Raw genomic sequence first — 23,767 nt, forward strand, 5'->3', positions numbered from 1 at the left:
GTGAATGTGACCATAGAGAGAGAGGGAATGGGTAAGGGTGCATGGATGTCAGTGTCAAGTGGGATGTGGAGGAAGAGATTGCTAAAGCTGAGTGCTGGTGAGGAAAAGCAATGGGGGATCAGATTGAGAGTGATGGGAAATTCATACTCACTTTTCCAGTGCGCTGAAGGTCATGAAATCTCTTCCTGCACTGTAGCCAGGTTCTGCGGGTAGCCAATAAGGAGTTGACCTCCTCTGCCACGCAGCCTTTGTCTGCTGGGGAGGCTTCTCCCTCCCTGATGAAGGGAAGAGCACCTCCTTGTGAGCTCTTGCTCCCTCCACTAAAGCCTGCAGGGCAACGTCGTCGAAACGGGGTGCAGACCTCGGTCTTTCTCTGGCCATTCTGCTTCCAGCTCAGTGTATCAGCAAATGCCAAAAGGTTGTCAGTCTGCAGAAGAAGCAAGGCTTCTTGCAGACCTTAAATGCAGCAGCAATGATGACGTCATCGGAGGCGACTTTCAGACTGGAGAAACTCATTTGCATGGGTTCCCACGCTGGAACTCAATTGGGCAATTTCGTTAAAATAGCATTAATCTCCCACATCGAATTAGATTCGTGTGGATAACACGAAATGCGGATTACACGACACCAACCCGCACCTGAATGAAAATCAAGCCCAACGTTTCAGGTCGATGACCTTTCATCAGAACTGGAAAAAAGTAGGAAATGGAACAGCTCTTTAAGCAAGACATGTTGTGGTTTTTTTGCGCAGTCGCGTGTTATGCTTGTCATTGGGCCGAATGTTGCTGGAAAAATTAACGACATGTTCGCGGCGTACCCTGTCATTAATGCACAAATCGGTCAGCAGGTTCAGGGGATTAAGAGATACGTTGTGCGTTGCGAATCTCCAGAACATGCTGGGCAGTTTATGTTGCCAGTGCCACCTCAATTTGCTTCACACAAACAGCATCTCGCTCTTAGCCTCCCCGTTATTTTTAAGAACTTGCTGGATTTGCTGATTGATTCCCCATTAAGCACGTCACAGAAAGTATCTATCCAACCCTAAACTGGACAGTAAGTGGGGTTGGGGCTGAGGAGGAGGGTATTTAACAGTAAATTGGGGGATGGGGGGAAACTCCATGGTATTAATGGTGTATTTGCCAATTATGAGTGAAGGATGTGTGCTAGGTGTGGTGAAATCATTACCCGCTCCTTTATAAACACAGTTAGGATTTCACTACACCGAGCACTAAGAATAAATCAGCAACCCTCCCCCACATGCCCCTTTCTTTAATACACAGTAGCGTGTAGTCATTTGGCTGTTTACAAAAAAAAATCACTCTTGCGTGAAGGTCGCCAACTCTGGTTGGATGTATTCCTGGAGGTTTCATCACATGACCTCTCGCCTCCGGCTGCCCCGCCCCCACACTCCCCCCCATTGGTCGGCCAACACTTCCATCCTTGCCGCGCTCTGCCTTCTCACACCAATTGGAGAACAGACTCTTCACTACCCGATTGGAAGATTCTTGACAGTCAGTCAAATAGCTTTTTTTCCCCATCACCTATATTTTTAATAACTAATAAAACAAAAGTGTTCAAAGAAAGACAGCCCCTCCAACAGTGCAGCAATCCCTCAGTACTACACTGGGAGAGTCAGCCTAGATTATGTGCCCCTACGATTTTTCTCCAGGATTGCTGGCAGTGGTGTCCTAGAGTTTAATCTTCAATCCCTGGAGACTCCAGGGCAATGCTGGAGGGCTGGCAACCCTAGAATGTCCTTCTGTAACTCTGCCTTGCGTGAAAGCTTGGGTGAATTTGCAACGTTGCTTTCTGGCATGTGAAAAGGATGCCACAGATTCACGGAAAGTCTTTAACATGTAGTGAGTAATTTTTTTTTTTACAAACTCCTTTCAGCAGTCAGTCAGAAACCGGAATCTTACTGTCCAGTTTTAAAATATGTTCAGGAGGAGAAATAAAAATTCTTAAACTTTTTTAATAATGTTTGCAAAAAAAAAAACAAATGTTAGCAAAGAGCTGGCTGTCCCTTCGGCTCCTTAATATAAAACATTTGACTGGCACACAGATGGCCGGAAGGAACTGTGTGTACGCATAAATATAAACACACCTTTCCATGTGCATGTATAATCTAAATTAAATAACCTGCCTTCATCTGCATTATCCATTGCTCTTCGTGATTTGAAATCTGTTATCATGTTTGGATCTCAGTCTCCTTTTCTCCAATGAAAGCAACTCCAATTCTGTGATTCGGATTTTCTGATTGAGGTGTGGAATCCCCTTTGCTGTTTGTCTCTGATCCCTCTACAATGTCCTTTGAAGGTAGCATGGCCAAAATTGAACACAATAGGCCAAATATGGCTTCTCTAACAATCTTTAAAGGGTTAGAGAAATGTGTTGCTACCTATCTTCAAAGGCTTTTAGTCTGTATTTGGCTTCTCTTTTCCCCCTTTATGACAGGTTTTAATCATAGAATCATACATCAGAGAAGGAGGCCATTTGGCCCATCGTTCCTGTGCTGGCTCTTTGATAGAGCTATCCAATTAATCCCATTCCCCTGCTCTTTCCCCACAGCCCTGCAAATGTTTTTCCTTCAAGTATTTATCCAATTCCCTTTTGAAAGTTATTATTGAATCTGCTTCCACTGCCCATTCAGGCAGTGCATTCCAGATCATATCAACTCGCTGAGTTTTTTTTCCCCTCATATCGCCTCTGGTTCTTTTGCCAATTACCTTAAATTTGTGTCCTCTGCCACTGGCAAGAGTTTCTCCTTGTTTACTCTATCAAAACCCTTCGTGATTTTGAACACCTCTATCAAATCTCCTCTTACCCTTCCCTGCTCTGTGTAAAATTTATATTTTCCTGTGTGCAAGTAACTTTGTTATGTCACAGTCCGATTCATTAATATGTGAACTCTTGCTGCTGTACGTTTAATAAATTACTGGTTACAATGTCTGCTGCATTTCAGTAACTTTCTTTAGTTTTTAACCTGAGCCATTGATTCACAGTTTCATGCTTGCATTCATTGCCTATGCTCAACAATTTTTAGATGTCGTCGTTGAAACCTGTTGTTTATTACCTTCATTTGGTCACCAACCATAACCAGTAAGTTTACTCCTATCAGATATAAAACAAAAAAGGCTGAAAATCTGCCATTGCTGGTAATGCAGATCAGGTCTGTCAACATCTTGAGGGAAGAGGTTAATGTTTTGGGTGTGGACCTGTTTACAGCGAGGGAGTGGCGGAGAAGGGAAGAGAACTACAGCTAAAAGCCGAAAGTGAGGCATGTACGTGGGTAAAGGGAGAACAACAATTAAAGCTATCAAGCCAATGGCCCGCCCCTCTGCTAAACACTAACAGCAGCTTTTATCACTATTCTCTGAACCGTCTCCAATTTGTTGATGCCCTTTGGAAGGGATTTTGTCTAAAAACTACAGTCAAAATTCAACTGGGCCTGATCAATGACCTCCACAAGAGCACAATTTTGGTTTGACTTTAGTTCAAATACCTTTGGTGTTGCATTGCAACATATGATTAGTCATCTTCACGACTGCTCACCAACTGGATACTTTCAGTGAGTTGTCAATAATCGACCTTAAATTCCTAGGAATTTTCTTATTTATGATAACTGGAAGAGGCATGATAAGCCAAATGGCCTCCTTCTGTGCTGTAAATTGTATAAGCTCAAAGCCCTCTACAGCTACATTGTTCAGTGTAGAGCCAGTCTTAAGTATGTTTGTTCAGTTCATTTCACTCTGAGATTGATGCATTTGCACTTCCCCAGTCTTTAAGGCCTAGAAATTCACTATAGCCCCGTTTGGGGCACCAGCCTCGCCAGGGCGCTAAAAGTAGCGCCCCGGAAGCAGTCGCGGCTGCCCGCCGGAAATTCAGTTTGTGCGCCCCAGAGGGAAGCGCGGCGCTACTGGAGGCGCCCCGCATCCCTCTTGGGACGCTGCAGCTGAATATCGCTGCACAACGTGCCGCAGCGTCACACGCTGCGGCACGGCGCGCTGCGGTACTGCAGGCCTTCCCTTCTTAAAGGGGAGGGGCCTTGTGCAACGCGATCGAGGATCGCGAGTGCCGGCAAAAGAGCCCGGCACCGAGGAGAAGTGCCGGGCTCTTGGAACGCCATCGGCACTCTGCGGGGGGGGGGCGCAGGGGGCCGGCGACGGCAGCGCGGAGATGTGCTGGAAGGCGGCCAACAAAAACAAATGGCCGCCCCGCATCTCTCCTTTAATTAGCGCCTCTACCGCCGCAGGTAGGCCCCCCTGAACCGGTCGCAAATAGCGCCCGGTGTTAAAGCAGGGGGCACATCTAAATATCGTGATTGGGGCATTAGTGGGGCGCTGCGCACACCGAGGACGTCATCGGTAGCGGCGCAGCGCTAACGGCTAGCGCCGCCATTAGCGTCCCACTGAATTTAGCGGGTGGCGTGGCCAGTGGCTTCCGACCCACTTAGTGCCCTCTTAAGGCGCTAACGGGTGGCGCAGCCCACTGAATTTCTAGGCCAGAGTCTTTTACCTTCTGTACACAACAGAAGTCATTGGGCCGAAATTTGCGGTGGGTGATAATGGTGAACCAGCAGCATTCGCTGTTATTAACCCTTTGAAACTGACCGCAACTTCAGGATGTAGCATGTGCGCTTCTAAACGCTGAAATCCTGAGGTTGTGGTCAGTCATTCACTGCTCTGACACTGACTGCGCTGTGTACCCCACTCCCCAACCCCTCCACTCCCACCCCATAGCCAGCAATCAGTGTAATCAGTGAAACTGACGACAACTTGGACTTTTCCACGGTAATATCGCTGTTAAATATCCCATTAAAAGTTCGACCTTGTTGGATTAGGTGTAACTGGGGTTTTAACAGAGTATTGACTGGTAAACAAACGTTATGGCCCTGAAAAACCTAATTTTAACTTTATGGAGTGTCAAATTTCTGGATTATGATTTAAAAAATTAATTTTTAAGAAACTTTTTAGAAAAAGTATAGTTTTAAAATGTTTGTTCATATTTATTTCAGGTTTACCTTATCCCGTATGAGAGCCCCAAACTTTGTTTTGCTCTCTGTAACATTTTTTAAAAGTTCAAATACAAGCAGCTTCTTCATTTCCTGGTTTCCTGTCTGTGAGAATTCTGCATTGTGATTGGCTGCTTAGACAGCTTACATAGAAACATAGAAGATAGGAGCAGGAGTAGGCCATTCGGCCCTTCGAGCCTGCTCCGCCATTCAATGTGATCATGGCTGATCATCCAAACTGTCCCCGCCTTTTCCCCATATCCCTTGATCCCTTCAGCCTCAAGAAACATATCCAACTCTTTCTTGAATATATTTAATGAACTAGCCTCCACCGCCCTCTGTGGCAGAGAATTCCACAGGTTCACCATTCTCTGGGTGAAGAAATTCCTCCTCATTTCAGTCCTAAATGGCTTACCCCTTATCCTTAGACTATGACCCCTGGTTCTGGACTCCCCGGCCATCAGAAACATCCTTCCTGCATCTAGTCTGTCCAGACCTGACAGAATTTTATACGTCTCGATGAGATCCCCTCTCAACCTTCTAAACTCCAGTGAGTATAAGCCCAATCGACACAATATCTCCTCATACGTCATTCCTGCCATCCCAGGTATCAGCCTGGTGAATCTTCGCTGCACTCCCTCCATGGCAAGAACGTCCTTCCTCAGGTATGGTGACCAAAACTGCACACAATACTCAAGGTGCGGTCTCACCAAGGCCCTGTACAACTGTAGCAAGACATCCTTGCTCCTGTACTCGAACCCTCTTGCTACGAAGGCCAACATACCATTTGCCTTCTTAACCGCCTGCTGCACCTGCATGCTTACCTTCAGCGACTGGTGCACAAGGACACCCAGGTCTCTTTGCACTTCCCCTTCTCCCAATCTATTGCCATTCAAATAATAATCTGCCTTCCTGTTTTTGCCACCAACGTGGATAACCTCACATTTATCCACATTATACTGCATTTGCCATGTTTCTGCCCAATCACCCAACCTGTCCAAATCGTACTGGATTTTCCCGACATCCTCCTCGCAGCTTACCCTCCCGCCCAGCTTTGTGTCGTCTGCAAATTTGGAGATATTACATCCAATTCCCTCATCCAGATCATTAATATATATTGTGAACAGCTGGGGTCCTAGGACCGATCCTTGCGGTACCCCACTAGTCACTGCCTGCCACTCGGAAAACGACCCGTTTATTCCAACTCTTTGCTTTCTGTCCGCCAACCAGTTCTCTATCCAAGTCAATACCTTGCCCACAATCCCATGTGCCTTAATTTTGCACGCTAATCTCTTGTGTGGGACCTTATCGAAAGCCTTCTGAAAGTCCAAATACACCACATCCACTGGTTCTCCCTTATCTATTTTACCAGTTACATCCTCAAAAAATTCCAGTAGATTAGTCAAGCATGATTTACCTTTTGTAAATCCATGTTGACTTTGTCCGATCCTGTCACTGCTTTCCAAGTGCTCTGCTATTACATCTTTTATAATAGACTCTAGCATTTTCCCCACTACTGATGTCAGGCTTACCGGTCTATAATTCCCCGCTTTTTCTCTACCATGTAGACCATCAGGCCCTGGGGATTTATCGGCCTTCAGTCCCATCAATTTTCCTAACACCATTTTCCTACAAATACTGATTTCTTTCAGTTCCTCGCTTTCATCAGACCCTATGTTCCCCGGCATCTCTGGGAGGTTATTTGTGTCCTCCTTTGTGAAGACAGAACCAAAGTATGCATTTAGTTGGTCTGCCATTTCTTTGTTTCCCATTATAAATTCCCCCGATTCTGACTGCAAGGGACCTACGCTTGACTTCACTAATCTTTTTCTCTTCACATATCTATAAAAGCTTTTACAGTCAGTTTTTATGTTCCCTGCAAGCTTACTCTCATATTCTATTTTCCCTTTCTTAATTAATCCCTTTGTCCTCCTTTGTTGACTCCTAAACTGCTCCCAATCCTCAGGATTATTGCTTTTTCTAGCCAATTTATATGTCCTCTCCTTGGAACTTATGCTATCGCTAATTTCCCTTGTTAGCCATGGTTGAGTCACCTTTTTTGTTTTATTTTTGCGCCAAACTGGGATGAACAAATTCTGTAGCTCATCCATTCGGTCTTTGAATGTTTGCCATTGCCTATCCACCGTCAACCCTTTGAGCGCCATTCCCCACTCAATCCTGCCCAACTCGCTCCTCAGACCATCGTAGTTTCCTTTATTTAAATTGAGGACCCTTGTCTCTGAGTCAACTACTTCATTCTCCATCTTAATGAAGAATTCGATCATATTATGATCGCTCCGACCCAAGGGGCCTCGTACAACAAGATTGCTAATTAATCCTTTCTCGTTGCATAATACCCAGTCTAAGATGGCCTGATCTCTGGTTGGTTCCTCGACATATTGGTCCAGGAAACCATCCCGTAAACACTCCAGGAATTCCTCCTCCACAGTATTGTTACTAATTTGGTTGGCCCAATCTATATGTAGGTTAAAGTCACCCATGATGACTCCTATGCCCTTATTGCACGCTTCTTTAATTTCCCTTTTAATGCCATCCCCAACCTCCACCTTACTGTTTGGAGGTCTATATACCACTCCCACTAATGTTTTTTTCCCCTTAGTATTTCTCAATTCTACCCATACAGATTCCACATCATCAGAGCTAATATCCTTCACTACAATTGTATTAATCCCTTCTTTAACCAGTAATGCTACCCCACCTCCCTTTCCTTTTTGCCTATCTTTCCTGAATATCGAATACCCCTGGATGTTGAGTTCCCAGCCTTGGCCATCCTTGAGCCACGTTTCCGTAATCCCAACCAAATCGTATTCGTTTACCTCTATTTGCGCAGCCAATTCATCCACCTTATTACAAATGCTCCTCGCATTAAGACACAAAGCCTTCAGGCTTGTTTTTTTAACGCTCTTAGACCTATTAGAATTATTATTTACTGTGGCCATGTTTGATTTAAACCGTTGATTTCTCTGACTGCCACTTTTGTTTTTCTCCTTCCTATCTTTTGCTTTTATCCCTGTTTTCCTTTCCTTTGTCTCCCTGCTCAGGTTCCCAACCCCATGCCATTTTAGTTTAAACCCCCCCGAACAGTGCTAGCAAACCTCCCCGCAAGGATATTTATCCCGCTCTGGTTCAGGTGCAACCCGTCCGACTTGTACAAGTCCCACCTTTCCCAGAAGCAGGCCCAGTGATCCAGGAAACTAAAGCCCTCCCTCCTGCACCAACTCTTTAGCCACGCATTCATCTGCTCTATCCTCCTATTCCTATACTCACTAGCCCGTGGCACCGGGAGTAATCCAGAGATTACTACCTTTGAGGTCCTGCTCTTTAATCTGCGACCTAGCTCCCTAAATTCTTGTTGCAGGACCTCATCCGTCTTCCTACCTATGTCGTTGGTCCCAATGTGAACCACGACCTCTGCCTGTTCCCCCTCCCCCTTCAGAATGCCCTGCAGCCATTCAGTGACATCCTTGACCCTGGCACCAGGGAGGCAACAAACCATCCTGGAGTCACGTCTACGGCCACAGAACCGTCTATCTGTTCCCCTTACGATAGAATCCCCTACCACTATTGCTCTCCCACTCTTTTTCCTCCCTTCCTGAGCAGCAGCAACACCCCCGGTGTCAGGAAGTTGGCTGCTGCTGCCTTCCTCTGGTGAGTCATCCCCCTCAACAGTATCCAAATTGGTATACCTGTTTAAAAGGGGGATGGCCACAGGGGTCTCCTGCACTACCTGCCTGCTTCTACTGCTCCGCCTGGTGGTCACCCATTTCCCTCCTGCCTGTGCAGCCCTACCCTGCGGCGTGACCAACTCATCAAATGTGTAATCCACGACCCTCTCAGCATCGTGAATGCTCCACAACCCATCCATCTGCAGCTCCAGCGCCTCAATACGGCCCGTTAGTAGCTGCAGCTGGATGCATTTCCGGCACACGTGGTCATCAGGGACACTGGCAGCGTCCCTGAATTCCCACATAGAGCAAGAGGAGCATAACACGGGGCTGGGCTCTCCTGGCATGACTTACCCCTTTAATTAATTTAAATTAATTCAATACCACCAGTTAAAGATATACTCTAGGGCGCTTATTTACCAACTGTCCCCACTACACCACAGAGATCCAAGAAAATATAAACCGCAGAATTTAAGCTTGTAATAAAAGAGATACTCACCAACCAATCACTTACCTGCTTCCTGGTGACGTCACACTTGGATTACATTTCACCTCTCTCCTCTGCTGTTGAATTGGTCTCGCCTCACCTCGCAACTGCCGCCGATTTCAAACTGCCGCCACTTTTAAGCTCTGCCGGTCACTGCCCCCTCACATCGGGCCTCACCTCGCAACTGCCGCCGATTTCAAACTGCCGCCACTTTTAAGCTCTGCCGGTCACTGCCCCCTCACAGGTCCGATGCTCTGATCGGGCCTCACCTCGCAACTGCCACCGATTTCAAACTGCCGCCACAACAGCTTGTTGACATCACAGCAGAGCACTCTAGAGATTCCCCATTATATTAAACTGATATCACTTACATGTCAAAAAAGGCAAATTTCTCGCTACAGAGATCGCGAGATCTTTGTGGGCAGCTTTCTTCGGGGCCAGCGGCAAACGCATGGATGAGTGCAGCTCCAACAACATTCAAGAAGCTCGCCTCCATCCAAGACAATGCAGCCCACTTGATCGGCACCCCATCCACCACCTTAAACATTCACTCCCTCCTCCACCGGCGCACCATGGCTGCAGTGTGTACCATCTTCAAGATGCACTGCAGCAACTCACCAAGGCTTCTTAGACAGCACCTCCCAAACCCGCGACCTCTACCACCTAGAAGGACAAGGGCAACAGGAGCATGGGAACACCATCATCTCCAAATTCCCGTCCAAGTCACACAACATCTTGACTTGGAAATATATCGCTGTTCCTTCATTGTCGCTGGCTCAAAATCCTGGAATTCCCTACCTGACAGCACTGTGGGAGTACCTTCACCACACGGACTGCAACAGTTCAAGAAGACGGTTCACCACCACCTTCTCAAGGGCAATTAGGGATGGGCAATAAATGCTGGCCTTGCCAGTGATGTCCACAACCCATGAATGAATATTAAAAAATCTACCCCATCAACCCTCTCTGTTAATTCATCAAAGAATTCCTGCACATAATATCTATACAGTTATGTACTGCAAGAGGTTAAGCCCATTAATGTGCAGCTCATCTCATAGGATCATGCAAGTCAATTCCCACTTACCAGGCAGCAGTCATGATGCATTTATTTTAAGGCAATCCCACTATGCCCCCATTATTTGATCCACAAAGATGAGTGCAAGATAGGCTCCTAGAAGTCCGAGACTACCTTCTTCAACCCTGGCTCATGACACTTGTATGATAGCTGCAAAAGGCTGTCAAGCACAGGTACATAGAAACATAGAAAAATAGGAGCAGGAGTAAGCCTCCAAACAGTACTGGTAATGTAGGGGATGGCATCAAACAGGAAATTAGAGCTGCATGTAACAAGGGTACTACAGTAATCATGGGTGACTTTAATCTACATATAGACTGGCCAAACCAAATTAGCAATAATACTGTGGAGGATGAATTCCTGGAGTGTGTACAAGATTTTTTTTACAGCAGTACGTTGAGAAGCCAACGAGGGAACAGGCTATCCTAGATTGGGCATTGTGCAATGAGAAGGGGTTAATTAATAATCTTGTTGTGCGGGGTCCTTTAGGGAAGAGTGACCATAACATGTTAGAATTCTTCATTAAAATGGAAAGTGAAGAATTCCAATCCGAAACTAGGGTCCTAAATCTAAACAAAGGAAACTACGATGGTATGAAGAGTGAGTTGGCTATGATAGATTGGGGAGCTTCATTAAAAGGCATGACGGTGGATAGGCAATGTCTAACATTTAAGGAACAAATGCATGAATTGCAACAGTTATACATTCCTTTCTGGTGCAAAAACACAAAAGGAAAAGCTGACAGAAAGAAATTAAGGACAGTATTAGATCCAAAGAGGAGTCATATAAAGTTGTCAGAAAATGTAGCATGTCTGAGGATTGGGAGCAGTTTAGAGTTCAGCAAAAAAGGACCAAGAGATTGATTAAGAGGGGAAAAATAGAGTATGAGAGTAAACTTGCAAGGAACATAAAAGCAGATTGTAAAAGCTTCTACAAGTATGTAAAAAGAAAAAGATGAGTGAAGACAAATGTAGGTCCCTTACAGTCAGAAATGGGAGAATTTATAATGGGGAACAAGGAAATGGCAGAGCAATTAAACAAATACTTTGGTTCTGCCTTCATGGATGAGGACACAAATAACTTCCTGGAAATGCTAGGGAACCAAAGGTCTAGTGAGAAGGAGGAATTAAAGGAAATTAGTATTAGTAAAAAGATAGTGCTGGAGAAATTAATGGGACTGAAAGCTGATAAATCCCCAGGGCCTGATAATCTGCATCCCAGAGTATTAAAAGAGGTAGCCATGGAAATACTGGATCCATTGGTTGTCATCTTCCAAAATTCTATAGATTATGAAACAGTTCCTGCAGATTGGAGGGTGCCAAATGTAACCCCACTATTTAAAAATGGAGGAGAGAGAAAACAGGGAACTATAGACGGGTTAGCCTGACATCAGTAGTAGGGAAAATGCTAGAGTCTAGTATAAAGGATGTGATAACAGGACACAGAAAATATCAACGGGATTAGACAAAGTCAACATGGGTTTATGAAAGGGAAATCGTGTTTGACAAACCTACTGGAGTTTTTTGAGGATGTAACTGGTAGAATAGATAAGGGAGAACCAGTGGATGTGGTGTATTTGGATTTTCAGAAGGCCTTTGATAAAGTCCCACATAAGAGGTTAGTGTGCAAAATTAAAGCACATGGGATTGGGGGTAATATACTGGCATGGATTGAAAATTGGTTAATAGACAGGAAACAGAGAGTAGGAATAAATTGGTCTTTTTCGGGGAGGCAGGCGGTGACTAGTGGGGTACCACAGGGATCAGTGCTTGGGCCCCAGCTATTCACAATATATTTCAATGATTTGGATGAGGGAACCAAATGTAATATTTCCAAGTTTGCTGACGACATGAAACTAGGTGGGATTGTGAGTTGTGAGGAGGATGCAAAGAGGTTTCAAGGCGATTTAGACAAGTTGACTAAGTGGGAAAATACATGGCAGATGCAGTATAACGTGAATAAATGTGAAGTTATCCACTTCGGTAGGAAAAACAGAAAGGTAGAGTATTATTTAAATGGTAATAGATTGGGAAATGTTGATGTACAGAGGGACCTGGGTGCCCTTGTACACAAGTCACTGAAAGCAAACATGCAGGTGCAGCAAACAGTTAGGAAGGCAAATGGTATGTTGACCTTCATTACAAGAAGATTTGAGTACAGGAGCAAGGATGTCTTACTACAGTGGTACAGGGCCTTGATGAGACCACACCTGGAGTACTGTGTGCAGTTTTGGTCTCCTTACCTAAGAAAGGATATACTTGCCATACAGGGAGCGCAACGAAGGTTCACCAGACTGATTCCTGGGGTGGCAGGACTGTCGTATGAGGAGAGATTGGGTCGACTACACGTGTATTCACTAGAGTTTAGAAGAATGAGAAGGGATCTCATTGAAACGTATAAAATTCTGACAGGGCTAGACAGACTGGATGCAGGGAGGATGTTTCCCCTGGCTGGGGGGTCTAGAACGAGGGGTCACAGTCTCAGGATAAGGGGTAGGACATTTAGGACTGAGATGAGGAGAAATTCCTTCACTCAGAGGGTGGTGAACCTGTGGAATTCTCTACCACAGAAGGCTGTGGAGGTGAAGTCACTGAATATATTTGAGAAGGAGATAGATAGATTTCTAGACACAAAAGGCATCGAGGGGTATGGGGAAAGAGCAGGAATATGGTATTGAGATAGAGGATCAGCCATGATCATATTGAATGGCGGAGCAGGCTCAAAGGGCCGAATGGCCTACTCCTGCTCCTATTTTTCTATGTTTCTTAGGTAAGGAGACCAAAACTGCACACAGTACTCCAGGTGTGGTCTCACCAAGGCCCTGTATAACTATAGTAAGACATCCTTGCTCTTGTACTCAAACCCTCTTGCAATGAAGGCCAACATACCATTTGCCTTCCTAACTGCTTGCTACACCTGCATGTTTGCTTTCAGTGACTGGTGTACAAGGGCACCTACGTCCCATTGTACATCAGCATTTCCCAATCTAGCCCCATTTAAATAATACTCTGCCTTTCTGTTTTTTCCTACCAAATTGGATAACTTCATATTTATCCACGTTATACTGCATAGAAACATAGAAGATGGAGCAGGAGTAGGCCATTCGGCCCCTCGAGCCTGCTCCGCCATTTAATGAGATAATGGCTGATCATCCAAATTCAGTACCCTGTCACTGCTTTCTCCCCATATCCCTTGATCTCTTTAGCCTCAAGAAATATATCCAACTCCTTCTTGAATATATTTAATGAATTGGCCTCAACTGCCTTCTGTGGTACAGAATTCCACAGGTTCACCACTCTCTGGGTGAAGAAATTCCTCCTCATCTCTGCCCTAAATGTCTTGCCCCTTATCGTTAGACTGTGACCCCTGGTTCTGGACTCCCCCGCCATCGGGAATATCCTTCCTGCATCTAGTCTGTCTAGTCCTCTTAGAATTTTATAAGTTTCAATGAGATCCCCTCTCATTCTTCCAAACTCTAGCGAATATAAGCCTAATCGACCCAATCTCTCCTCATACGTCATTCCTGCCATCCCAGGTATCAGTCTGGTGAATCTTCGCTGCACTCTCCCATGGCAAGAACATCTTTCCTCAGATAAGGTGACCAAAACTGCACACAATACTCAAGGTGTGGTCTCACCAAGGCCCTGTACAACTGCAGCAAGACTTCCTTGCTCCTGTACTCAAATCCTCTCGCTATGAAGGCCAACATACCATTTGCCTCCTTAACCGCCTGCTGCACCTGCATGCTTACCTTCAGCAACTGGTGCACAAGGACACCCAGGTCTCGTTGCACTTCCCCTTTTCCCAATCTATTGCCGTTCAGATAATAATCTGTCTTCCTGTTTTTGCCACCAAAGTGGATAACCTCGCATTTATCCACATTATACTGCATTTGCCATGCATCTGCCCAATCACCCAACCTGTCCAAATCGTACTGGAGTTTCTCTGCATCCTCCTCACAGCACACACGCCCACCCAGCTTTGTGTCATTTGCAAGCTTGGAGATATTACATCTAGTTCCCTCGACTAGATCATTAATATATATTGTGAATAGCTGGGGTCCTAGAACCGATCTCTGCGGTACCCCACTAGTCACTGCCTGCCACTCGGAAAAAGACCCGTTTATTCCAACTCTTTGCTTCCTGTCTGCCAACCAGTTCTCTATGCAAGGCAGTACCTTATCCCCAATCCCATGTGCTTTAACTTTACATGCTAATCTCTTATGCGGGACCTTATCGAAAGCCTTCTGAAAGTCCAAATACACCACACCCACTGGTTCTCCCTTATCTATTCTACCAGTTACATTCTCAAAAAATTCCAGTAGATTAGTCAAGCATGATTTACCTTTTGTAAATCCATGTTGACTTTGTCCAATCTTGTCACTGTTTTCCAAGTGCGCTGCTATTACATCTTTTATAATGGACTCTAGCATTTTCCCCACTACCGATGTCAGGCTTACTGGTCTATAATTCCCTGTTTTCTCTCTACCACCCTTTTTGCCATGTATTTGCCCACTCACTCAACTTGTCTAAATCGCCTTGAAGCCTCGAGATGCATGCTGCCACTGGATACGTAATCGAGCACACATTACTCATGCTGAAGCAGTGATTCCGATGCCTCGACGGGTAAAGGAAAGAAAGAACTTCCATTTATATACTGCCTTTCATGACCTCAGGGCATCACAAAACAGTTTACAGTCAATGAAGTACTTTTTGAAGTGTGGTCAAAATGTAATGCAGGAAAGGCAGCAGTCACATTGCACACAGCAAGTTCCCACATACAGCAGTAGTTCAGTATAACCCACCTAGGGTTTTGAGAACAGTCCTGGTCTGCTGCATTCTACATAACCTGGCACTGAAAGAGGTGTCCACACAGAACAGCCTGCGCAAGAGGCCACTGGTGAGTAGATGGAGGGGGTTACTCAACTGTAGTGATAATGGCCTCCAAATGTGAGAGTCAGTCCTTTTGGACTGTCTGTTAATATTTACTTAAAAACTTGTGTAACCTTAGTTACATATATTATCTATTCAAGCGTAACATCTTTTTTTCCTCAGTCTTCGAAGATCCTTTATACTGAATATAAAGTCCAACTCGGCTTCACTCCTTAAGCCCAAGGGTTTCTTTCTGATTCTTGGAATAAATCATGTCTTTCCTGAACTTATTTGCTACTGACACGTTCACATTAGTCCTTTTTTTACTTTTGACTGTATTTTGCCTGATGTATTTTTATACTGGGTCCAAACCCTCAGCTGCTTTCAAGCTTCCCCCAGGTCCCACTCCTCTACCTTTGATCGGGAACCTGCACACCCTGGACCTGAAAATGCTCTACAAGAGCCTGATGGAGGTGAGATAAGTTTATCTTAGTTAAGTTCTATTGTGTCAATGCACTTGAAAAAGTTGTGGGACAAAAGGCTATGGAAGAAGCAGACTTGCATGTCCATTCTGAGCAATCTTGTATAGTTGGGGCTTTACAGGGTAGGATCAGTGTGATTATTGTAAGGCTGTTGCCGATGAGAGGACAATATTTCCTCATCTGGAGAGATGCTGAATAAAGTAAACTCATACTCTATTATTAATGCTTAATTATCTCCGTCAATCAAAGGCACGTTAAGGTCTGTGGAGGCTGTTGGTAAATTTGTAGTTTCGATGAGTACAGCAGTGAGGGGGAGGGGAGGAATAGTGTTACAAAGGACTCAGACTTTCTGATGACACAAAGGCAAGCACCACACAAAGAGTGGAGACTTTCTGGCTGGGGGTTGGGAGGTTAGAGTTTAGAAGTAAAGCTTTGGGGGTAGATTTCTCACAGGAACAGGAGTAGGCCATTCAACCCCTTGTGTCTGTTCCACTGTGTGATCTTTTACGTCCACCTGAGAGGGCAGATAGGGCCTCAGTTTAACGCCTTATCCAAATTCGAAAGGCAACAGCTCCAACAGTGCAGCACTCCCTCAGTACTGCACTGAAGTATCAGCCTAATTTATGTGCTCAAGTCTCTGGAGTGGGACTTGAACCCAGAACCTTCTGATATAGGGGTGAGAGTGTTACCACTGAGTCAAGTCCGACGCTTTAGACACAATAAACACAGAAGTGCAATACCTTATGTTATAAATCTCATCATCATAAAGAAACTACTCATGAAATAACGCTGGACTGCCAGCTGGTGGCGCCATCCAAGGAGTATAAATACTCGGGCGTGGGCCCAGCTTCCCCGGGACATTTTGTAAGACAGGAACTGGTGAAGTACAACTAGACCTCCATGTTCTGAAACAAGTTGATTAAAGCCTTGCTTTATACTCAAACCAAGTGCGTAGAGAGTTTTATTACGTCACCTTATTTAACAAAATCTATGATAAATCAATGAACACCATCATGAGGTTACCCAATGAAAATTACAATATGTACTTTGTCCTATATTATTAAGGAGAGAAAGACTTCCATTTATATAGCACCTTTCATGACCTCAGGACATCCCAAAGTGATTTACAGCCAATTATGTATTTTTGAATTGTAGTCACTTTTGTAATGTAGCAAATTGCAACAATGTAGCAAATTACAACATATTTACTGATATAGACTAGTTCATCATAGACATAAGTCTAACAAGTATAACACAATTTCTCAACCTTAGCTGTATCGTGTTTAATGGTAGCATTGCAGAGCTATATTCACTGTGCAAGACTGCAGTACAGCTTAGCAAGTTTCAACTTTCAGCTATTCCTTTGAAATCTGAATGTAAATAGCCTTTTCTTTTAAGTAGGCTGGCCACTGTAGCATTGTCCTCCTCTGGGTACTCAGCCTCTCTTCTGAAAATGCCCTTGATGTGTCACCATCTACGACTGTTGGTGCTGTCTGTGGTCATTGTTTTCTTCCTTCAATCATCACCTTCTTGCCCTACCTTAACTAACCTTGCAAGAATGTTAACTCCCTGTGCTGTACACTAATTGCACTCTCTGGTTTCAGAGACTGAAACTATTAACTAACAACTGTGACACACTTCACAAGTTTTACATGCGTTCGATTCAACGCAACTTTTCTTCATGATAGAACTTGTACTCTTAACACTTTCTGTTGGTGCACAACTGCTTCAAAGGTTCTTCGCAACTTCTTTGTAACTTTCTGTCCTTTCTGGAAAGCTTAGTAACACTTTCCAGGAACCTACTGAAACAACTCAGAACCCCTGGGCATGAGATGCAAAACAGGTGCTGTCGCATTGGCCGACCCATATACGACATGCCCGATATTCAGTTCTATTGAAGTCAGCGGAGCTGAATATCGTGCGGGGCGTGTAACGGGCGACTGATGCGACACTTTCCATTTTGGGTCCCCAGTCACCCATGTTCAATTTCACCACCCCCTCTTTATATAAACAATAATTGCATTGATGGGATTTTTCTTATTCATTTTCAGTTATCAGAGCAGTATGGGTCTGTGTTTACCATTCAGCTGGGACTGGAAAAAGTGGTGGTGCTCACGGGGTACGAAACGGTGAAGGAAGCTCTCGTAGACCGTGCGGACGAATTTGCAGAGAGAGCAAAGATCCCAGTATTGGAAATGCAGGCTAATGGTTATGGTAATCTGCAGCTCTTTGCTTTCTTATGAATCATTGCTATTGTATTTACTTATTAACTAAACAAAGAAGTTATATCAGTCACAGGTTTGGCTAGCCAGTTACAAAAGTGAGCTCGGGCTCCACAAAGAAATGCTGGAGCAGTGATCCAGTTGCTGTGGGGGTGGTAGCGCAGAGAGAAGCTATATTCATTGTAAAAAGATGTTTCCACTTGCAGGGGAGACCAGATCTAGAGGCCATGAATATAAGATAGCCACTAATAAATCCAATAATTAAGGAGAAATTTCTTTCCCCAGAGAGTGGCTAGAATGTGGAACTTGCTACCACAAGGGGTGGTTGAGGCGAATAGCAAAGATGAATTTAAGGGGAAGCTGGATAAGCACATGAGGGAGAAAGGAATAGAAAATTATGCTGATAGGGTGAGATGAAAAGGTGCATAAACACCAGGTAGACCTGTTGGGCCGAATGGCCTGTTTCTGTGCTGTACATGCTATGTAATTCATAGATACATAGATACATAGAAGATAGGAGCAGGAGTAGGCCATTCGGCCCTTCGAGCCTGCTCCGCCATTCAATGAGATCATGGCTGATCATCCAAATTCAGTACCCTGTCCCTGCCTTCTCCCCATATCCCTTGATCCCCTTAGCCTTAAGAAATATATCCAACTCTTTCTTGAATATATTTAATGAACTGGCCTCCACCGCCCTCTGTGGCAGAGAATTCCACAGGTTCACCACTCTCTGGGTGAAGAAATTCCTCCACATTTCAGTCCTAAATGGCTTACCCCTTATCCTTAGACTATGACCCCTGGTTCTGGACTCCCCAGCCATCATAAACATCCTTCCTGCATCTAGTCTGTCCAGGCCTGACAGAATTTTATAGGTTTCGATGAGATCCCCTCTCAATCTTCTAAACTTCAGTGAGTATAAGCCCAATCGACACAATCTCTCCTCATACGTCATTCCTGCCATCCCAGGTATCAGCCTGGTGAATCTTCGCTGCACTCCTTCCATGGCAAGAACGTCCTTCCTCAGGTAAGGCGACCAAAACTGCACACAATACTCAAGGTGCGGTCTCACCAAGGCCCTGTACAACTGTAGCAAGACATCCTTGCTCCTGTACTCGAACCCTCTTGCTACGAAGGCCAACATACCATTTGCCTTCTTAACCGCCTGCTGCACCTGCATGCTTACCTTCAGCGACTGGTGCACAAGGACACCCAGGTCTCTTTGCACTTCCCCTTCTCCCAATCTATTGCCATTCAAATAATAATCTGCCTTCCTGTTTTTGCCACCAAAGTGGATAACCTCACATTTATCCACATTATAGTGCATTTGCCATGTTTCTGCCCAATCACCCAACCTGTCCAAATCGTACTGGAGTTTCACGACATCCTCCTCACAGCTTACCCTCCCACCCAGCTTTGTGTCGTCTGCAAATTTGGAGATATTACATCCAATTCCCTCGTCCAGATCATTAATATATATTGTGAACAGCTGGGGTCCTAGGACCGATCCTTGCGGTACCCAACTAGTCACTGCCTGCCACTCGGAAAATGACCCGTTTATTCCAACTCTTTGCTTTCTGTCCGCCAACCAGTTCTCTATCCAAGTCAATACCTTGCCCCCAATCCCATGTGCCTTAATTTTGCACGCTAATCTCTTATGTGGGACCTTATCGAAGGCCTTCTGAAAGTCCAAATATACCACATCCACTGGTTCTCCCTTATCTATTTTACCAGTTACATCCTCAGAAAATTCCAGTAGATTAGTCAAGCATGATTTACCTTTTGTAAATCCATGTTGACTTTGTCCAATCCTGTCACTGCTTTCCAAGTGCTCTGCTATTACATCTTTTATAATAGACTCTAGCATTTTCCCCACTACTGATGTCAGGCTTACCGGTCTATAATTCCCCACTTTTTCTCTACCACCTTTTTTGAATAGTGGGGTAACATTAGCTACCCTCCAATCCATGGGTACTGTTCCAGAGTCTATCGAGTTCTGGAAGATGACCAGCAATGCATCTACTATTTCTAGGGCCACTTCCTTAAGTACCCTGGGATGTAGATTATCAGGCCCTGGGGATTTATCGGCCTTCAGTCCCATCAATTTTCCTAACACCATTTCGCTACAAATACTGATTTCTTTCAGTTCCACCCTTTCATCAGACCCTATGTTCCCCGGCATCTCTGGGAGGTTATTTGTGTCCTCCTTTGTGAAGACAGAACCAAAGTATGAATTTAGTTGGTCTGCCATTTCTTTGTTTCCCATTATAAATTCCCCTGATTCTGACTGCAAGGGATCTACGCTTGACTTCACCAATCTTTTTCTCTTCACATATCTATAAAAGCTTTTACAGTCAATTTTTATGTTCCCTACTAGCTTACTCTCATATTCTATTTTCCCTTTCTTAATTAATCCCTTTGTCCTCCTTTGTTGACTCCTAAACTGCTCCCAATCCTCAGGATTATTGCTTTTTCTGGCCAATTTATATGTCGTCTCCTTGGATCTTATGCTATCCCTAATTTCCCTTGTTAGCCACGGTTGAGTCACCTTTTTTGTTTTATTTTTATGCCAAACTGGGATGAACAAATTCTGTAGCTCATCCATTCGGTCTTTGAATGTTTGCTATTGCCTATCCACCGTCAACCCTTTGAGTGCCATTCCCCAATCAATCCTACCCAACTCGCTCCTCAGACCATCGTAGTTTCCTTTATTTAAATTGAGGAACCTAGTCTCTGAGTCAACTACTTCATTCTCCATCTTAATGAAGAATTCGATCATATTATGATCACTCCGACCCAAGGGGCCTCGTACAACAAGATTGCTAATTAATCCTTTCTCGTTACATAATACCCAGTTTAAGATGGCCTGATCTCTGGTTGGTTCCTCGACATATTGGTCCAGGAAACCATCCCGTAAACACTCCAGGAATTCCTCTTCCACAGTATTGTTACTAATTTGGTTGGCCCAATCTATATGTAGATTAAAGTCACCCATGATGACTGCTGTAAATTACTACACCAGGGCAACTAAACTGAAACCACGCAAACAAATGAAGGGTTCAATTAGTATATTAGAACCTCAATGCTCCCCCACTCAGTTCCTGGATGCACTGGAAAAAAAGTAAGTTATTTTCCATTTGATGCGCATTCTAGGTATTTCTTTTGGACATGGGGAGTCATGGAAACAGATGCGAAGATTTGCTTTAACGACCCTACGTAATTTTGGAATGGGCAAGAAGACAATTGAAGACAAAATTACAGAGGAAGCTAAATTTCTGATGCAGGAAATAGAATCTCACCAAGGTTAGAGTTTCTATTTAATTCTATAGTTTTGTTCTGGTTGATATGTTGGTGTACAATTTGTTTAAGTGCCATTTGCAGCAGCACACAGTTCTGTTTTTATTTCATATTTCTAACATTCTGGCCACTGGAGTGTCTGTCCGGTGGATGAATCCATTGTCTCACAGCCTACCAAAACATTCCTGGGACTCTGGGTGATGGACTGAAATATGTGACTAGCTTATCACTATCTCTGAGCCCGATTCTGGCCTCACCTAGCATCTACCCATGTGCACCTCCAGCAGCAACCACTCTAAGGTGATCAGGAGCAGGAACCCAGGCTGATTTTCCTCTCCCTTACCTAGGGTTGCTGCAGCCAATTGTATCGCCCATCGCAGTATATCGCAGAAAAGCAGGGGGAGTTCTCCCCGGTGTCCTGGCCAATATTTATCCCTCAACCAACATCACTAAAACAGATTATCTGGTCATTATCACATTGCTGTTTGTGGGAGCTTGCTGTGCGCAATTTGGCTGCTGCATTTCCTACATTGCAACAGTGACTACACTTCAAAAACTACTTCATTGACTGTAAAGCTCCTTGCGACATCCTGAGGTTGTGAAAGGCACGATAAAAAGGCAAGTTCTTCCTTTTCTTTTTTTCCCCTGTTCTGGAAAAGATCATTACAGACCAGAACATGGGACCTTCCAGGTCTGTGTGACTTAGAAACAGGAACTGGGTCATCAGAGGAACTGAAGATGTGACAACTTAAAATATTTGAAGGAATTAAAAGAGGAAAGAAAGACTTGCATATATATAGCGCCTTTCACGACAACCGGACGTCTCAAAAACCTTTACAGCCAATGAAGTACTTTTGAAGTGGAGTCACTGTTGTAATCTGGGAAACGCGGCAGCCAATTTGTGCACAGCAAGCTCCCACTAACAGCAATGTGATAATGACCTGATAATCTGTTTTGGTTATTGTAATGAAATCTGTTTGTTCTTGCCTGTATTCGTTCTTGCCTGTATTCGCTTTGCACTCATGTATATTACCCTCCCCCACACGGTGTATAGTTTCACTTCCTCTTTCCTGACTAACCTGTATGACTCATTCCTGCGAGCCAGTCAGTGTGTTGAGATGTTAGCTCTGACCTTAGTGATTAAAAGCCAACTTGTTAAAGTCTATAACTTCTAGTTTTGTGGTTATTGAAGGCCCATCAATTTTAATCACTAAAGAATACTAGGATGGATCAACTCCTAAAACCAGAGCGTCTGGACTTGGATCCACATTCTGCTGAAGCATCAAATCAATTTGGACACTGGCTCAAATGCTTTGAACTCTTCGCGAGGGTCTCATCCGCTAGCGAGGTAGATAAACTGAGTCTACTGACTACTCGCGTTAATCATCGGATTTATTTGTTCATCCGGGACGCCACCTCTTACACGGAGGCCATCACTATCCTGAAGGCCCAATACCAGAGGCCAGTAAACGAAGTGTACGCCAGACATCTGCTGGCTACACGCAGGCAGTGACCTGAGGAATCAATGGACGATTTCTTACAGGGCCTAAAGGACTTGGTCCGGGACTGTAACTGCAAGGCCGTGACGGCCAACGAATACTCTGACGAATTGGTCCACGATTCCTTCATCATGGGCCTCAAATCGAATTATATCCGGCAGAGACTGCTGGAGAAGGAGGTCCTGGACTTAAAAAAGGCAGTGGCCACTGCGCGATCACTGGACGTGGCCCAGAAAAACTCTGACTCTTATTCTTCCGGCCATGCGGCCCTCACCGCCTCGTGCGCGCCGAGCGGGCCGCCATCTTGGAATCAGCCATCTTCCCCATCCAGGTCTCAGACCAGCTCTACACCGCCGGAGTCCCCACACAGAAGTTCACCCAGGAGTCCTACTACAGCGGCAATGTCTCGAGGCCCGAAATGCTACTTCTGCGGCCAGGCCAAGCACCCCAGACAATGATGCCCAGCGAAGGACGCTACATGCTTCAAATGTAAGGAAAAGGGGCATTTTAGCAAAGTCTGCCGGGGGAATCCGATTTCCAACTCCGTCACCGCCTCGTGCGTGCCGTGCGGGCCGCCATCTTGGGATCCGCCATCTTTTCCCGACTCAACGGCCGCCCAGGGCCCAACAGTGGCTTCGATCACGGTGGATCAATCCAGGCCACACCCGTTGACAAAATCCACGATGGACATACAGGTAAACGGGAATTTAACGAAATGTTTAATTGACTGTGGGAGTACCGAGAGTTTTATCCACCCTAGCCTGGTACGGCGGCACTCATTAACAGTAACCCCTACACGGAGCAGAATTGCTATGGCTGCTAAGCCCCACACTTCGGACATTTTGGGCTACTGTGTGGTAACACTGACTGTAAAAGGCACGGACTACAAGGATTTTAAACTCCTCGTGATGCCAGAACTCTGTGTTAATGTAATCTTGGGCCTGGACTTCCAGTGCCACCACGAAAGTGTCACACTAGCATATGGCGGGTCCCAGCCGCCACTCACAGTCTGTGGCCTATCAACCTTAAAAATCAGCCCGCCCTCTTTATTCGCTAATCTCGCTCCGAACTGTAGGCCCATAGCGACCAAAAGTAGACGGTACAGTCTGGAAGACAGACACTTTATCAAGGCGGAAGTGG

At 45.0% G+C, this 23,767-nt stretch overlaps 1 protein-coding gene across 6 annotated transcripts in view; it reads left to right on the top strand.

Annotated features, from left to right (window-relative positions):
• The first annotated feature begins 117 nt into the window (after nucleotides 1-117).
• LOC147110485 (cytochrome P450 2K1-like) overlaps nucleotides 118-23,767 on the top strand; it is a 108,228-nt gene continuing 84,578 nt past the window's right edge. For 2 of the 6 annotated variants that reach the window (XM_086000491.1, XM_086000492.1), the window contains exons 1-3: nucleotides 15,303-15,603; nucleotides 17,664-17,826; nucleotides 20,985-21,134. In XM_086000491.1, coding sequence (XP_085856617.1) covers nucleotides 15,403-15,603; nucleotides 17,664-17,826; nucleotides 20,985-21,134 — 514 coding nt within the window. In that variant the 5' untranslated portion in view covers nucleotides 15,303-15,402. Of the gene's footprint in view, nucleotides 1,860-15,302; nucleotides 15,604-17,663; nucleotides 17,827-20,984; nucleotides 21,135-23,767 lie in introns of those variants that run through there. The other 4 variants (XM_086000495.1, XM_086000494.1, XR_015079928.1 and 1 more) reach the window with 4 other exon arrangements.

Source organism: Somniosus microcephalus, chromosome 11, assembly GCF_052327205.1.
Source record: "Somniosus microcephalus isolate GS21.2 chromosome 11, FLI_Smic_1.0, whole genome shotgun sequence".
Classification (NCBI taxonomy): domain Eukaryota; kingdom Metazoa; phylum Chordata; class Chondrichthyes; order Squaliformes; family Somniosidae; genus Somniosus; species Somniosus microcephalus.